The 19,163-nt window shown below is 44.1% G+C and overlaps 1 protein-coding gene across 2 annotated transcripts in view; it reads right to left on the bottom strand.

The window, feature by feature from the left end:
* LOC310785639 (uncharacterized protein) overlaps window positions 1-19,163 on the bottom strand; it is a 57,407-nt gene that overhangs the window by 13,163 nt on the left and 25,081 nt on the right. For both annotated transcript variants that reach the window (XM_083646783.1, XM_083646784.1), the window contains exons 8-13: window positions 18,859-19,087; window positions 16,156-17,947; window positions 15,874-16,047; window positions 3,199-3,372; window positions 1,239-1,394; window positions 998-1,044 (exon numbers count right to left, since the gene is read on the bottom strand). In XM_083646783.1, the coding sequence (XP_083502909.1) occupies window positions 998-1,044; window positions 1,239-1,394; window positions 3,199-3,372; window positions 15,874-16,047; window positions 16,156-17,947; window positions 18,859-19,087 (2,572 nt within the window). The remainder of the gene's footprint in view (window positions 1-997; window positions 1,045-1,238; window positions 1,395-3,198; window positions 3,373-15,873; window positions 16,048-16,155; window positions 17,948-18,858; window positions 19,088-19,163) is intronic.

Below are 19,163 nucleotides of genomic sequence, written 5' to 3'. Positions count from 1 at the left end.
GACTTGACTTAGCTGGGCGTCGGCTGCCACATCTGTGTATATAAGGCAAATACGCCCAGCTAACACTGCCTGAGGAAGACCTGCGTGGTTGAAACGCGTTGCGTTTTGTCTGCCCGTAGATTATTGAAGATATATTCTGATTTGTAACTGCTTGTACACAGATATATTACTTCGTATTAAATATTTTGCCTTAAAACTCCAAGTAGCTCCACCTTTTTTCACTTTGTAAAATGCTTATACAAATAGTTTTACATCATCAAACCAAACGGTTCAGCTATATTTAGAATCGGGAGAGACCATAGAACATTTCACTCGGAGCAAAACTTTAGAAACCTACACAGAAAAAATATTTTCTTTAAATCCGCATTTTTTTTAACGTTTTGGTCCGAGTGAAATGTTATGTGGTCTCTCCTGTTTCTAAATATATCTGAACCGTTTGGTTTGCTATTTTTATAAGCATTTTACAAAATGTCTATGGGAAAATAACTGGCGGATGAAAATCTCTGGTACAGTGCTGAAGCAGGAAGTGGGAGGTCAGGTCAGAATCTGGAGAAATCTCTGCTGAAACCAACATTGAATGGCCGTGACCTTTGATCCCTCAGGCGACACTGCATTAAAAACCAACATCATTCTGTCATGGATATTCCCACATGGTCTCGGGAACACTTGGGAAAAGCAGTCAGTTAACACAGTTCATCGCCACATCTTAATGTAAGTTAAGACTCTACCATGCAAAGTGAAAGCCATATATCAACCACATCCAGAAACGTGCCCAAGCTCATCTGAGATGGACTGGTCAGACCACAGCACACTTTGCCTCAGTCATTTCACCTCCTTTTCAAATATGTTGATTAAAAGGCATGATGTCAGCCATCATCCTGATTCACAGTAGGATCAGAATGAATGGACGTCACAGACTGTGCCATAGATGGACTTTCTATCTCACTAGTTGAATGTGTTGCTTTGTTTTCATGAATCAAACTAAATACACACTTACATTTCCTCGGACCTGGTTTCAGCCTCTGCACTCCACCATGGTCCACACTGGAGGAATAAACAAAGTCAGATCAGCACATTCTCTTTGATGATGGAAACATCATGGACATTTATAATAACCTTCATTATGAAGGATTTCCTCTCATATCCTCCATTGAACTGTATTGCTGCATGAACTTTGCAGTGTGACAGAGAAAATGTGTGTGACTCTCAGCCTTCGAGCAGACGTTGCCTCTCCATACCTGAGTCTCCACTGTCCAGCAGAGAGCAGCTTCTCCTCTCCTGAGGCTCCTGGATGATTGTAGCTCAGGTCCAGCTCTCTCAGATGGGAGGGGTTGGAGCTCAGAGCTGAGGCCAGAGAAGCACAGCCTTCCTCTGTGAGCAGACAGCCTGACAGCCTGCACGAGCATGCACGCACGCACGCGCACACACACACACACACACACACACACACACACACACACACACACACACACACACACACACACACACACACACACACACACATACACACACACCAACAGATAGTTGTGACTTGTGACTGAACAATTTTCATCTTGACATTTCCGTTATTTGATGCTTTTTGAACGTTGCTCGCTCTTCCTTGTTTACTTGCTATAGCCCCGGTTTACCACTAGATGGCTCCACTGAACTGTTCATGACCCAGACCTCTTGCTGAGTTTCTGTCTCTGCACTTCAGTCCACTCATTGCTGTGCTACTGGTTTCTGCTGCGTTTGTGCATTAAGGTCATATTTAGAAGGAGGAGAAGCAGCTTTCACTGCTTTGTTTTGTTATTCTTATTCAAGATCATAAAAGGCTACAGAGCAAAAACAAAACAAAGAGAGACTGAAAAACTATTTAACTCCCGCTTGTTTGTTTCATTTATTTTTACCTCCACTAAGGGAATTGGACGGGGTTTTGTTTTCACCCTGTTCTGTTCCGTCTGTTTGTCTGTTAGCAGGATAACTCCAAAAGGTATTTATGCATTTGCATGAAACGTTATGGAAAGATTGGTTATGGGATGATGCAGTAATTTAGTTCACTTTTCACACTGATTGGTGAGGCATTAAAAAGGCATACACATCTGAACAGATTCACGTAACACTATCAAACTTCATGGCCAATCAGCAGACAGAAGAAGAGACAAACCCTCCACTATTTCTGTTTTGTAACCTTTATTTATACAGGGGGAGGAGTCTCACTGAGAGCAATGCTCTCTTTTTCAGCAGCGCCCTGTTCACATTCACACACACACACACGCACGCACGCACGCACGCACGCACGCACGCACACACACACACACACACACACACACACACACACACACACACACACACACATTCACACCTGGAAGCTGACCAGTACAACCTCCAAATTAACTTTTGATCAAAATCTGACATCTGGATATGCTGACAGCTGCAGAGAGTTGGTGGAATTCTGAGCTTTACTGAGGAACATCTAGTGTTTTTACTTTTATTCTAGCAATAAAGACGTGTTTTAAATAAAAGTTTAATGATATATTTAAACTTATATTCAGGATAAACATGAACCCCTTAAAACATTTGACAGAATAGTGATTTTACATACACTTATATTGTAATAAAATGATATATATATGAAAAGTGTATAACATTTTTAGCAACATCACCCAGCAATAATATTGATTGTTTATTCTTGAGTGTTGTGAGCTTTTGCACAGGTTTTGTGAAAGAGAGATCCCAACTCTCAATGAAAACTCACTACAGTGGAATCTGCTTATAGTGATCACAGTTATAGTGATCAACTGATTATATTGATCATAAAGCTTGGTCCTGAATCATTCCTATACACATGCTGTTTCAATAGTTTACTTATAGTGATCAGTACTCTGCTTACAGTGATCATTTTGGGCCTTGTCACAACCGAGAACAATGGGAAAAAAAATGTAAAACAGTAATTTTATTTTTTGCTTACAAACTGCCAAAAATAGCAGCAATACTTGGTGCATGTCTGTATATGGAGAGATTGCAGTGTCTGTCTGTCTGTCTGTCTGTCCGTCTGTCTGTCTATCTGTTTGTCTGTGAAACAGCTGCTGGAGGCCTAACTTACTGTAGCCTATGGATTTTTAAAGTCAATAACATTCACTCAGGTATTTTCACTGACATTAATGTGCATATAGGCTAATGCAGAATTTAATTTGTCTGTTGAACAGATATCCTGACCTGAGAGTTTCCAGTCTGCAGTGTGGACTCTCCAGTCCAGCAGAGAGAAGCTTCACGCCTGGATCATGCAAGTCGTTGTTACTCAGGTCCAGCTCTTTCAGACTAGAAGACTGGGAGCTGAGAACTGAGGCCAGAGCTTCACAGCTTCTCTCTGACAGCTGGCAGCCACTCAGCCTGAAGAATTAGTGATGAAGACAAACAAGAACATTAAAATATTTATTTTCTATCCCGATTTTCAAATAGTTGTAATACACACACACACACACACACACACACACACACACACACACACACACTCCAACAGATAGTTGTGACACACACACACACACACACACACACACACACAGACTCCAACAGATAGTTGTGACACACACACACACATACACACACACACACACACACACACACACACACACACACTCCAACAGATAGTTGTGACACACACACACACACACACACACACACACACACTCCAACAGATAGTTGTGATACACACACACACGCACGCATGCACGCACGCACGCACGCACGCACACACACACATTTAAATGATTTATTTATGTCCACATAAATACAGAGTACAAAGGACATAAACACTAATAATGCAGTCAGATGCTGGGAGACAGTTAGTTACCAAAGTGCCTAGTTGGCAACCACAATAATGTGTACAAAAAAATAAAGGAACACCACACAGGGTGAAGGCAGTGGCAAATTGACAGATACAGTTATACTGTAATACAAGATATTGGTTAGTATCCACTTCAAGGATACAAAAAGCAGCGCCTTCTCCATATTGAGCGGCTACCAATAATAGCAGAGACTGAGCAATACCTTGTTAGCTGTTTAGCACTTCTCTTAGGTAGTCCAGCCATCTGGAGGTCTCTCACAACCAGTTTGTGAACATGACCCAGGCTACCAAATATGAAAACTAAAAGTTTACAACTGTAGCCCAGCTGTGAAATGGTCTGCTTCAGCTCTTGATACTTTAACATCTTGGTCAGAAAGGCCTCCTCTAGGCTGTGGTCAAAGGTACAGCCAACCTCTAGGATGAAGACCTCTCTGAGATTTTCATTGACAACAACATCAGGGGTGTTAGCTGGAATATTAGAGAACACATCAGAATTGTCACTACACAGACTGAACATGCTCGGCTTCACACTGGAATGTTTATAGAGCGAGATAGAAGATCTAAAAATAGAGGTGATATCCTTTGAGATCAAATCCACTATTCTATCATGTCTAGATGTAGAGCCCTTTGTATGCATGGCAACCATTTAGGATGTGGGACATGGTTTCAGTTAACTGTTCATGACCATGATGTATACAGTGAGGAGCATGATTGTCAGGAACCCAGATGGAAAGGTTAAGCTTGGTTGGTAAAACCTGTAGTCTCGCTTTTATAGTGAAGATGACAATGCTCTCGTCTACAGCTGGATTTTTAAATACTGCATGAGAGACAGAGTGATCTGCTACAGGTGTTGCTGTCTGCATTGTTGCGCCCTCAAGAGGTGACCTCGGGCATGTGTTAGTGGAAGCTGATGTTCTGATCCACAAATGTCCACAGTCGCTCTCACAGTGATGCTGGGGTCAGATATAATCTCCTCCGAGACATTCACTGCCTCAGAGTTGGACCCCACCCACTCCAGTGTGACTTTGGCCCAGCCACATAGATTGTTCAAGTACGGCCAGTCAGACCACACACCAAAGCCAGGAGAGCGACTGTCCAGCTTTCCGCTGGGTTTCCTCCTGAAGCCCAGGAAGCTAGGGTCCGACCCACGTGCCAGGGGGACCTTGCGTCTTTTTAGGTCCAGGAACAAAGAACCTCTTGCGAGCTCCCTGACATGTTGGTCATCGCTGTTGAGCATATTTAAAAGATGGCCGAGCCTCGTTGCAAAATAAGTCCATTCAAAATTTGGGACACCCAGACCACCCTCCTGTTTACTATGGAACAAAATATCACGTGTAGTATGAGTATTCAGCCCAGCCCACTGTCTTACCAAACGTACCCTTTTATCAATCAATACACGCAAAGACTTACGTGGAATATGGACTTTGGAAAACAAGTGCTGGACCTTGGACAGTGCTATTTGCCTGACTGCTTCCAATTTCATGATGAGTGGCAGGGGCGATGCATCTATCAGATCCAGTCTGGTGGAATACTCCGATATGATGTCATCGACTTGATCTTTCCACTCTCCTGCCACATTAAACTTATGCCCCAGGTATGTATATTTCTCGTGTCGTGAGTAAACTCTGAGTGGCTTATTGTTGATTATGAATTCAGGTATTGAGTCTGATTTAGAGTGATACCAACGGTTACCCCCACTCCGCCTTTCATAAAAATCTGCACATTTTGAATCTTTCACCTCCAGTCGTGACCACTCTAAAAATGAGTCAGTTCTGGAGAGCATGGTGTTAATAAAGTCCTCCTGACGGGAGGCTATCAGAACATCATCTGCAGACCCCTGAACAGGGTTAGGGGAAATAACACTGGGGGGGGGGGGGACAGGGGGGGGGGGCACAGTTACATAACATATTTAACCACTGATTAATTGCCAACACAAAGTTGACTGCACTCCATGGACAGAGGGAGGGATTGGGTCTGTGAGCTGTTTCCCACAAATCACCTGTATAAATGAACCAGAGTAAACATCTTTAACTCATTCATGGCCAAAGACGTCTTTAACGTCTTATCAGGAATGTGCCTCCCAGCCAAAGACGTGTTTGACGTGTTTTTGTTTTTATTAGTGCAGCGCGTAGTTCAAAGACTTCCCCAGCCTGTGACATGGTATCAGGTCCCTGGCCTCAAAGACAAGCCGACAACACGTGAACAAACAACTACCCCAGCTGTTGTTATGAAATGGAGCAGGAGGAAAAACAGAAAACGGAGAAACGCTTCCCGTTGCAGAGAGGAGAAACGCCATTGAAACGCCCCTCGGCGCGCTGCACGAGCTGGTCGCCTTGCTGCAGGGCAGAGCGAACATGGATGAGTTGTTTGCGGTAGTTAAACCTGTGACCAACATGATCGATCCTGGTCCCAAACCCCCGTTCCTGTGTGCCAGCCCGAAAGAGACGAGACGGAGTCACACGCAGCGGGTCGGTCATGGAGGGGCGAAGCAGAAGGAGTCCAGGCAGTGAGAGGGAATGATAAATCCAACGGGAGAAAGTAATCCAGAGATGTGTTGATCAGCGGAGGAATGAGGAAATGATCGATCAGTTTGACGGGTAATCCAGAGGGTGGTGAGGACGTGTTGAATAGCCGAGGGGAAAACGGGAATGATCAAACAGCAGGGAGGATAGGACAGGGAGACATGGACGAGGACGGGTGGACCAGAACAAAACAAAATAAACACACGAACAGCTAACAATAACGAAAAGTAAGGACGCGGGCAGAAGCAGCAGTCACAGCAGCAGACGCCAGCAGTACTCAGACCCGGAAAACAACGTAACGAAAATAAAAGGGGGATCGTGTGTGTGTGTGTGTGTGTGTGTGTGTGTCTGTCTGTCTGTCTGTCTGTCTGTCTGTCTGTCTGTCTGTCTGTCTGTGTGTCTGTCTGCACACTCACTCACACTGAGTAAACTGTATTGTTGAATGTAAAAAAAAGCACTTCATGTATATATATATATATATATATATTTTTTTTTTGTCATTTGTGTCATAATGAATAATATTTACATGTCTGATGTCAATACAGTTCAAAATAAAAGAATTGAGAGCGAGTTCTGCCTGAGATTGCGTCCTTTACAAAAATGGCCTTTTCTCCTGTTTCTATTCTCAGAGAGACCTTTTTGGTGAAAACAGGGTGTATATAAATGGCTATAAGTAGAGTACAGAACATGCTAAAAGCTCACTTTTTTTCCCCTGGTGAACCCAGAGACGTACATCTTCATTTTGAGGTATTGCAAATCACTTTGGTGCTAATAGATAATTTACTGTGGGTCTTGAAAGATGACCAACAATTATGAAAATCTTTGGCCTGTGCTATAATTGGCAGTCCTAAACTGGCCATGAATGAGTTAACAATGTCAAAATAAACCTGAGGTAGATGTATTTCCTCAAGCGATGTTAACATGACATTATGTGCTAACGTTCCAAATGCATCACGAAAATCCAAAAAACCACAATAGAATTTACTGGATTCGTGCTTAAAGTCATCAATACCAGTTTTGAGACAAAACACATGTTCATTCATGCCTTGCCTGTTGATGTAAGTGTAACCCACATGAAATATATGGTTACTAAACCTGTAGTTTAGGGGGGTAATGTTATGTTCCACCAGACGGCGGCGCACACGCTCTAGGTCTCGGGTTACAGACTGTTTAGAAACGTCCTTTCCGGGTTTTCGCTTCCTTTCTAACTAAGACGCTGAGCTGAAAGCATGCTACGACCCACCTTTAAGAACTCCCGGTATGAAACGTTACACAAACGTCATAATTCTTGATTAATTCCCCTCATATCAACTACTAATAAGTTGTTTGTTTCACCGAATCCTGTGCATGAAACTGAACGTGAGGAGCCATTCTGTTGAAAGGTCCCTCTCACTGTGAGCTTCGGTAAGCAGAGAAAATGGTTGCTAGTATGACAAACCACCATGTTAGCCTAATGCCATTAGCCTGTTGCCAATACCTTCAGATACTTTTCATAAAACCAATTGGAGCTATGGAAACGATGTCTAATGTTTAAACATTACAGTGGTGCAGATTGTATCATTGTGAATGCTCTAGAATGATTACAAAAGATCGCTAAATAGATGCTAGCCGCGATAAATAGATGCTAATGACGTTAGCCGCGATGCTAATCGCTAACAGTGGTAACACTGTATTAGCAAAGGGACTGTGGCTAGCTAAGCCAAGCTAGCTATTACTGCATTAAATGCTGTTGGAGAGTGAAGCAGTGATAGCATGGTTCAGTTGAAGGTGCATTGCATCAATCTACATTTATATTGAAATACACTGCTCAAAGAAGTATTCATTCACATGTCTGTGATACAAATACACTGCTCAAAGAAATATTCATTCACATGTCTGTGATACAAATACACTGCTCAAAGAAGTATTCATTCACATGTCTGTGATACAAATACACTGCTCAAAGAAGTATTCATTCACATGTCTGTGATACAAATACATTGCTCAAAGAAGTATTCATTCACATGTCTGTGATACAAATAGTTATTTAATTTTGGTTATTAAAATACATAATATGTTGAGTAAAATAGAAGTGATAATTTAGTCCATTAACTCATTGAGTGCCATGGACGTCCTTCGACGTCCAATTAAATAGTGACGTAGAGTGCCACGGACGTCCTTCGACGTCCAATGCGTTTTTTGACGGTGGGACGTCGATCAAAGCCTTCCGCAGCTCCTGTACAACTATAGTAGCTATTGGAGGTCTATAACCTATTTTACAGAACCCTTAGGTGGCGACAGTGCTCTCCAGATTACAGAAATACAGCCTGACAAAGCCGTGATCAAAAGACAAACCGCGCTCATGCTGCGCGGATTGATTGCTGTTGGCAAGCAGCCCAGAGCCATCTACATGATGGCTCTGGGCTGCTTGCCAACAGCAATCAATCCGCGCACACAACTGCAGCTCCTCTGCCTGTCTGTCTGTCTGCATAGATAGTTTCTCAACACACCAGAAAGGCAGCACCCAACGCCGAAGGGCCAACCCTTACCTGCAGTCGCATTGGGCATTTCCTCATTGCTGCTGTGAGCTGCCAGGAGCCGCGCGGCACAAAAACAGAGGCTCCGAATAGACTTTGTGCGTGTGGGGAGGAGTTTACAGCTGACTCGGGGAGAGGCGGGGAGAGGGGGGGACAGGGGGGTGGAGCACGCATGCACCACAGAACTAAACCAGGTCACATCATCAAAAAAATATTAGCTAGAGTCAGTGAATGTGCTTGAAATAATGCATTTCACAAAAGGCTGAATATCTCAGCTTCCTGATAGAAAAGCATATTTTTGCTGTTTTTGACCTATCTTCTCCGGCTCATAACTAAAGAATGGAAAATGGTATCAATAAACTTTTTTTTGCTGATGATACAATAGAGTCTCCTTGTTCTTTTTGCGTGTTCGGTGTTTACATAGTAATATCACACAATATTCTGTGGGCCTCGAGAAATCACTGAAAACGCTCTGAAAACTCTGGCACTGGGAGCGTCCGTTCTCCAAAAGTGGCTGGCACTCAATGAGTTAAAAATACGTTGGTGATGTTTTAAAAAGGGAATATATAGTAAAAAGATGTATATGGGAATATGTAGATTTAAAAAGAGGTTTAAAAGGATAAATAATTTAATTTGTTAATTTTAAAATACCAATTATAATGTTGTAATTCATCACATTACATTACGTTACATTACATTTTCATGATGTACATGATGTGCATACATAATTCATGATGGATAATTATTTTATTTGCACTAAAATACTTTTGTAGTGATGCATGTTAATTAATTTCATGATGATTGACTGACATCATTGACATGATGACCCTCAGCTATTGGTTATATATGATAAGATATTCCGGATGATGGAAGTAAGTTAATGAGATCGAATGATGAACGGAAATAGAAAATAGATGGTAACTTGTACATTCTGGACTATGTGTCTAGATTGGTTTTTTGACCAGATTGAATCTTCCTGGACCCTGGAGGGTTCAGTGGCGAGCCAAGCCAGAGACGATAGACTGTGGACGGACCAGCAAAGCGGTGTGGCCAGCCGTAGGATCCGCCCTCAGAGGACATCTGACCAACTCAACTTGACTCATTCCATTCATTCAGGACAGATAAGAACACAAACCTTAGTTAGCTACCCGGGTAGTAATAGGGTAGTGTACGAACACAAACAAAGGAGTACTTCATTCACCGAACTGAACACGTTCTTGCTCCTTAAAGGAGTATCCCAACTCAGAGGAAGCAAACTCTGAATTCTAACTCCGTAAGGGAGGAATCCACTAAATGGACTATTTTCTTTGAACTTTTCTATTTTATTTATTTATTAATTTTGAAGTTTGTATTTTATTTTATTTCTATATTGTGTGCTAGCACTGCCAGTTATTGCAATGTGAGGCAATACAAATGGTCAACTGTTCAACCTAGGTGAATGTTAGTGTCACTCTTTTCATTGGTTAACACTAGGGGGCGCTACATAAGCCTTCTGCTTCGCATCCACAAGCCATGGCAGAATTCTGGCAAGAATACATTTCATAAACACCTCGTAGATGGTAGGTAAGAGGGAAATGTCTCTTCAGGTTGATGGATTGTCCGGGATATTATCCTTTTTGGGGATTCTGTGGATGAGAGCCCCCTTCCACGAATCAGGCACTCTTTTATTCTCCAAGCAGGTATCGAAGATTGAAGTTCATGTACATGACTGAGTGGCCTTGAGAGACTCGTATGAAACACCGTCCAGCCACAGGATTTATTATTAGGAAGATCGCGCAACACAGTCTCCACTTCAGTCTGTGTAAAATGCGCAGTGTCTGGGAGACAGGCAGGCTCCGTATGCAGTACGGATTCATGCCAGGGCGGTGGTGGTGGGAGTGGGTCGTCAATTGACGTTTGCCCTCTGCACTTTCGCTGATAGTACGATTGTACCTGCTCGCAGTTACTGGGGCACGGAGGGGGGTTTGGGTATTCACTGTTGTTCAGAATAATTTGAATAGCTTCAGATCGTTTATGCTGCCACAGATAAGACAGCTCACCTTCCTCTGCCGTTCGGTTCTTGCAGGTGTTAACGAGGGCTGCACTGTCTCTCGCAGGAAACGCAACTGACTCTCGATCCAGGCAATAGCCAGCGCCGATGTTAATGTCTCCGGGAGTTGTTGCTTCACTGGAAACCTTTTCAGAACCCGAACCACGTACTTCAAAAGTGGGAATCCGAACGGGTTTCCACAGTGGCTCTCAGATGTAAACACTCCATTCTTAAAAAATATGCCGTTCAACAGGGTTATGAGTCGGATCCAGCTCCCAGGATCTCCAGAACAAACGTAGTGATATTTATCATGTCCTCCGGTAGCCAAACAACTCCTGAAGGCTCTCTCTCGGACCTGAAAGTCCGACAACTGCTGCTCGTCGAGGGGCTGCACCGAGTCAGAGAAGTCCGTGTGGGGCTCCATACCCACCACCAGGTGTTGCAGGGTTGGGTCGTGGGGAAGCCATTGTTCTTGATACACTCTCCCACTTTGGAGCGCTTGTTTAAATGCAGCACGGATCGTAGCGACCAGGCACATTGTCCAAACTACACTCCACAGCATCATTTTGCATCTACTGCATTAACGGCGGCAGTCACGACGCACACACACACACACACACACACACACACACACACACACACACACACACACACACACACACACACACACACACACAACACACACACACACACACACACACACACACACACACACACACATTCACACCTGGAAGCTGACCAGTACAACCTCCAAATTAACTTTTGATACAAATCTGACATCTGGATATGCTGACAGCTGCAGAGAGTTGGTGGAATTCTGAGCTCTAATGAGGAACATCAAGTGTTTTTACTTTTATTCTAGCAATAAAGACGTGTTTTAAATAAAAGTTTACTGATAGATTTAAACTTATATTTCAGGATAAACATTAACCCTTTAAAATATTTGACAGAATAGTGATTTTACATAAACTTATATTGTGATCAAATTGAATTATATATGATCATATGAAAAGTGTATAACATTTTCAGCAACATCACCCAGCAATAATCATTTATTGATTGTTTATTCTTGAGTGTTGTGAGCTTTTGCACAGGTTTTGTGAAAGAGAGATCCCAACTCTCAATGAAAATGGGCCTTGTCACAACCGAGAACAATGGAAAGAAAAATTAAAACTGTAATTTGATTTACAAACTGCCAAAAATTGCAGCAAAACTTGGTGCATGTCTGTCTGTATATGGAGAGATTGTGGTGTGTGTCTGTCTGTCTGTCTGTCTGTCTGTCAGTCTGTCTGTCTATGTGATACCACTTGAAACAGCTGGAGGCCTAACTTACTGTATCTACATAATAAAGTGATCATTTTGGGCCTTGTCACACCTGAGAACAATGGATTTTTTTTTTAAAACTAAGGTTACCGTAATTCTTCCAATAAGCGCCTGTACCCTAATTGCCGCCTGTCTTCCTTTTACCGCCTGGGTCCAAATTGATTTAGCATAATAAGCGCCTGACTCATTTTCCCGCCGGGGCCGGAAATGGAATATTTTTTTGGTTACCGTTGTTATTGTTGTTTTTGTCGTCACGAACCAAGCCGCGAGCTACCGAAGACACCCGAAGCATGAGAGAGCAAGAAAAAGTGGGAGGGGACAGTGAATGAATAGAAAGAGAGACGAAATGGCGGACAGAGCAGATGCACGAAAAACAGGGAAGCAACTAAAGAAATACGACATTACCTTCAAGTTGAGGGCGGTGAAGTATGGAGAGGAGCATTCTGGTGAAGCAGCGGCTCGCAAATTTGGGGTCGACCCCAAACGAATCCGTGAGTGGCGAAAGCAGAAAAAAGAACTTGTCGCCCAGGGCACTGCTGACGGCAAGCGAGCACGCCTGAGCGGGGCCGGCAGAAAGAAGAAGAGCGAAGAACTTGAGGTCTGCCTCTGCCATTGGATCCAGTCGATGAGGGCTCGTGACCTGCAAGTTTCTCGTAACATGATCAAAGTGAGAGCCAGAGAGTTGTTCGACTCGGTGACCGACAAAAAAGAGGGAGAAATCTTCCTTGCCAGCAACGGTTGGCTAGACAAATTCTTGAGGAGGAATAACTATAGTGTGAGGAAACGCACCACCATTGCCCAGAAAGATGCAAGTGTTAGCACGGAGAAGCTAGTCAATTTTTTTGTGTTTACAAGTCGCATGATCGAGACGAAGAGGATTGTAACAAAGAATATCATCGCTATGGATGAGACGGCAGTGTGGTTTGACATGGTGGGATCCACCACCGTGAATGAGAGAGGTGGCACGCACGGTGTCACTCAAATCCACCTGGCATGATAAATGCCACATCACTGTTGTGCTCGCAGCAAAAGCGGACGGGACTAAACTGAAGCCCTTCATCGTTTTCAAAGCCGCCGCCAGGGACGTTAAAGCCATGCAAATCATCCCTGGCGTTGTGATCGTGTCGTCTACAAATGGATGGCTCAATGATGACTTGACCAAGCAGTGGCTCCAGAAGGTGGTTGGAAAGTTCTCCTTCCAGCCCAGAATGCTCGTCTGGGACTCGTACAGGTGTCACCTGAGTGTGGCCACCAAGGCGGAGCTGAGGCGTGGATACAACCTCACGCCCGCTGTCATACCCAGTGGGTGTACGAAGTACGTCCAGGCGCCCGACGTAGTCTGGAACGGCCCGTTCAAGGCGCACCTGAGAGCGGCCTGGGATGATTGGACGGCGGGGGAGCAAGACAAGGAATACACCAAGGGAGGAAACATGAGGGCCCCCTCACGCCGCCTCTTGGTCGGGTGGGTGAAGACAGCGTAGGAGCAGCTGGACCCCGAGACCATCAGAAGGTCGTTCAAGGTAAGACATGTGTGTGTGTGTGTGTGTGTGTGTGTGTGTGTGTGTGTGTGTGTGTGTGGTGTGTGTGTGTGTGTGTGTGTGTGTGTGTGTTTCTGTTTACGGTATGTGAAAACCCCCAGCCCCAATTTGCTGCTTGTTTCATCCTCAAGGTGTGTGGGCAGGGAGTTCCCAGCGACGGCAGTGAGGACCACATGATTCACTGCTTGAAGGCAGGGGAGCCGTGCGCGGCCGGGCGACTGGAGCTGGCCAGGGCTCGAGAAAAAGCAATTGTCCAGAATGTAGATGAGGAGGTAGAGGGAGCGAGCGATGAAGATGAACAGTTTAACAATGAACTGGTGATTGAGGATGATGGTGATGAGGATGAGGAGGAGGAGGAGGAAGAGGGGGAGGAGGAGGAGGAGGAGGAGGAGGAGGAGGAGGGTAGTTGAGCAGTTTACTTTTGTGTGTTTGGTGTAGTTGTGTATTTGTTTTACCAGTACTTTTATTGTTGTGTGATTGTACGGTAGTTTTTATTGTACAGTATTTTTATTTGCAGATGGTAGGGTACTGTAGCTATTTTATTTTTATTTGTTGTTCTTTGTTGTTGTTGCACTAAGTATGTTGCACTACTACCGCAGTATAGCCTAGCCTCACTGCCTACAGCATTTTGAATGTCTAAAAATGACACTTTATTCTGCTACCGCAGTTTTTACTGTGTGTTTCGCATAGCCTCACTGTCAAAGCATTTTGAATGTCTAAAAATGACACTTTATTTTGTACTGTGAAAGCATTTATGTTCAAAAAATAATAAAGGCCTGGCTCAATTATGCCCAAATGGAAATAACCGCCTGACTCTAATTGCCGGCTGTCTTCCTTTTACCGCCTGGGTCCAAATTGATTTAGCATAATAAGCGCCCGGGCTCTTATTGGCAGAATTACGGTATTTTATTATTTATTATTTTATTTGAGTTTTTTGCTTACAAAAATGAGCCAACGAGATACAGCAGTGATACCTGGTGCATGTTTGTCTGTATATGGAGAGATTGCAGTGTGTGTCTGTCTGTCTGTCTGTCTGTCTGTCTGTCTGTCTGTCTGTCTGTCTGTCTCCCTGTCTGTCTGTCTGCCTGTCTGTCTGTCTGTCTGTCTGTCTGTCCGTGGAGCGAAGGCGGCATCTCTGTCTGTCTATGCGAGACCGCTTGAAACAGCTGGAGCAGTGGTGTAGTGGTCCCTAGAGAAGTGGGTAGACTGTAATTTAGCCTACTTAACTATACTTACTAGTCTCAACTACTTTTGCTGGGCAGTCATTACTGGTGTCTACAAAAACAACATGTTGATTGAATTATAGGCTACAATGTAACAATGATAACAATTAGGCTACCATAACCTGAACATTAGGCTACTTAATTTAGTTTATTGATACACAAATTTCAAACCAACTCACTAAGTTAATTTGAACCAAAGTAGCTGCCAAAATAATGGAAGCATTCAAGTAATTGAAGGATACATTATTATGAAAAGCAGGCTAAATTGCGCCCCCCAATGTGTGACTATTTGTGACTGTTTTATTTGTCTGAAATATAACTTGTTACTGTATGTGACTGTTTCATAGTCACATACAGTAACAAGTTCTATTTTGAAAATTGACAGGACGTTTTATTTGATAATTCTCGAATTCCTGCCCAGCTTGATCTGCTCCGTGCTGCTTGATGCAACTCAAAGAGAGGAGCGAAAATACACAGGTCGATTTGTTTAGTGGAGCAGAGCGGAGAGCCGCTTCGGGGACGCCTCTGGTGGACACAGGCGTTCACTACACAGGCTGCGACCAGCTGCAGTGTCCACCTCGCCTCGCGGTCTTAATGCAACATTTCCTGGTGGAATCTCAATCTGCCCGGCAGAGACTTTAGACAGAAAAGAGAAACAACTTGAATGGAGGTGCATCAAAGGAGCTTTAGAAGTGAGTAGACGCAAAGCCGTCTGAAAAATAAGTAAGTAGATGGCGTCTACTTGCGTCTACCCTCCACTACACCACTGAGCTGGAGGCCTAACTTACTGTATGGATTTTTAAAGTCAATAATATTCACTCAGGTATTTTCACTGACATTAATGTGCATATAGGCTAATGCAGAATTTAATGTGTCTGTTGAACAGTTATCCTGACCTGAGAGTTTCCAGTCTGCAGTGTGGACTCTCTAGTCCAACAGAGAGAAGCTTCATGCCTGAATCATGCAAGTCATTGTTACTCAGGTCCAGCTCTTTCAGACTAGAGGACTGGGAGCTGAGAACTGAGGCCAGAGCTTCACAGCTTCTCTCTGACAGCTGACAGCCACTCAGCCTGAAGAATTAGTGATGAAGACAAACAAGAACATTAAAATATGTATTTTCTATCCTGCTTTAAAGATCACATCATGTATTGAATCTATCCAGTTTGCTATGCACTTACACAGATTTATTGGAGGCCTTGACCACTGGCAGCAGCCTCAGAAGAGCCTCCTCTGAGTCTGAAGCAGAGTATTTCTTCAGGTCAAACATTTCCAGGTATTTTTCTGATGACAGTAAGATGAATGCCAGAGCTGACCACTGAGCAGGGGAGAGCCAGGCTCTAGAGACACTTCCTGATCTCAGGTACTGTTGGATCTCTCCCACTAGAGAACGGTCATTCAGCTCATTCAGGCAGTGGAACAGATTTATGCTTTTCTCTGGAGAAGGAATGTCCCTGATCTTCTTCTTGATGTACTGGACTGTATCCTGATTGGTCTGTGAGCTACTTCCTGTCTGTGTCAGCAGGCCTTGCAGGAGACTCTGATTCGTCTGCAGTGAAAGACCCAGGAGGAAGCGGAGGAACAAGTCCAGGTGTCCATTTGGGCTCTGTAAGGCCTTGTCCACAGCACTCTGGCAGAGGTGAATTACCTGAGATTTGTCTCTGGAGGTTGATTGTGGTTCTGACAGCTGATTAACGCCAGAGTCGATGAATGAGACCATGACATAAACAGCAGCCAGAAACTCCTGAATGCTCAGATGTACAAAGCAGAAGACCTGGTCCTGGTACAGCCCACACTCCTCTTTAAAGATCTGTGTGAACACTCCGGAGTACACTGAAGCTGCTGTGATATCAATGCCACACTCTGTTAGGTCGGCTTCATAGAAGATCAGGTTGCCTTTCTCCAGCTGCTCAAAAGCCAGTTTTCCCAGAGAGAGAATAATCTCCCTGCTCTCTGTCGTCCAGTGTGGAGCTGCTTCAGTTCTCCCATGATACTTGGTGTTCCCCTGTTTGGACTGAAACACCAGGAAGTGGATGTACATCTCAGTCAGCATCTTGGGCAGGTCTTCTCTCTTACTGGTTTTCAACAAAGACTCCAGAACATTTGCAGAGATCCAGCAGAAGACCGGGATGTGGCACATGATGTGGAGGCTTCGTGAAGTCTTGATCTGGGAGATGATTCTGCTGGCTTGCTTCTCATCTCTGAATCTTTTCTTGAAGTACTCTTCCTTCTGTGGGTCAGTGAACCCGCTCACCTCTGTCACCATGTCAACGCACTCAGCAGGGATCTGATTGGCTGCTGCAGGTCGTGTCGTCATCCATATGCAAGCTTTGGGGAGCAGTTTCCCTGTGATGAGGTTTGTCAGCAGCACATCCACTGAGGCTGACTCTGTAACATCAGTCAGGATCCCGTTGTTCTGGAAGTCTAGAGGAAGTCGACACTCATCCAGACCGTCAAAGATGAACACAACCTGGTACTTGTCAAACCTGCAAATTCTTGCTTTTTTGGTCTCAGGGAAGAAGTGATGAAGAAGTTCCACCAAGCTGTACGTTTTCCCTTTCAGCAGATTCAGCTCTCGGAAAGTGAATGGAAATGTGAACTGTATATCCTGGTTGGCTTTGTCTTCAGCCCAGTCCAGAGTGAACTTCTGTGTTAAGACTGTTTTCCCAATGCCAGCCACTCCCTTTGTCATCAATGTTCTGGTTGGTTTGTCTCTTCCAGGTAAGGGTTTAAAGATGTCTTCACATTTGATTGGTGTTTCTGGTCTCACTGGTTTCCTGGATGCTGCTTCAATCTGTCTGACCTCATGTTCATCATTGACCTCTCCACTCCCTCCCTCTGTGAGGTAATGCTCTGTGTACATCTGATTCAGAGCAGTTGGGTTTCCTGCTTTAGCAATCCCTTCAAACACACGCTGAAACCTCTCCTTCAGATTACATTTGAGTTCACGTTGGCAGATAGGAGAAAGAGTTTCTGAAAGAACAAACGACAAATAACATCAAAGAGTGAACATTTCCTGGTAAATGTATATCTTCAAAAAAATGAATAAAAACAGCTCGCACACTGCAGGGCTCCGTTTACAGTGATTTATTAGCAGCAAAAGATTAAAGTGACATTTCGAGCATCAATCTCTTCATCAGACTGATGAAGAGCTTGCGTCTATGGCAGAGAATTAGTTAATCTTGAACTCATTTGGTCTCGTTTGACAAATATTTAGATTTATATATTTAAATCAACCCTCACTCCCAAAAATGTGTTGATTTGTCACGGCCCCTTGGCGTCGTTATTGTGAACGAGAAAGAGTACCTTCACATCATAATATGCAGAAGAAGGACCACCGGACCATCTGAAGGTCACCTCGTGGCCACCCCCAGTGGTCTTGCATCTAATAACAGTCTGAGGCTTAAGTAGGTCAAAGTCACGCTATAGGGAGAAGTGCTGGGAGAGGCGGACCTGTAGTCTTCCCAGCTTGTAACTTTCTCGTCATGAGAGACCGGTTTCAAATGCTGACCTTAACCATAACTCCAACCAAGTTGTTTTTGTTGCCTAAACTTAAGGTTGTTTTACTTGCCTAAACCCAACCAAGTTGTTGTGCTTGCCTAGATTTACCCTGGATTTGAGCCGTGGCTCGCCTCTCTTCCTGGTTATTTTGCTGAGCAGGGCGATGAAGAAACAAGGAGAGCCGGTGTCTGTGCTGGAGGAACGTACGCACTCAAATATGACGTTAAAGGTAGCATTTCACCTCGGCAATAATGACACCAAGGGGGCCGTGACAAATTGACGTATTTTGACGCACTGGTAATGAGAACCTGTTGATTTAAATCATCTCTCATTATCCACCATGTCCCATCTCCATCATGCTAAAGCTGTTGAAAGCCTCTTACTGCGCTGTAGAGAGTCAGCCAGCTCCTCCTGCTTCATTCTCCTCAGGAAGAGCAGTGTGATGTTTAGAAAATCCTCTCTGCTGCTCCTCCTCTGCTCTTCCTCCTCACCATCCACCTCCTCCTCATCCCCCCTCTGACTCTCTGAGCATTCTGCCTCATCTGGACTCAGAACCCTCTGGAACCTTCTCAGCTCCTTCTTCACAAAGGTGATGATGTTCTCCTCAAGCAGCTGGAAGAGAATCATATGAATTAAACGTTCTTACTAAAATCATGGAACACAACATCAGATCCATCATAGACTGAAA

This window comes from Poromitra crassiceps (genome assembly GCF_964638095.1).
Source record: "Poromitra crassiceps genome assembly, chromosome: 11".
Lineage (NCBI taxonomy): Eukaryota > Metazoa > Chordata > Actinopteri > Beryciformes > Melamphaidae > Poromitra > Poromitra crassiceps.
Note: the sequence above shows the minus strand (reverse complement) of the source record. Positions and strands in the feature narration are given on the sequence as shown.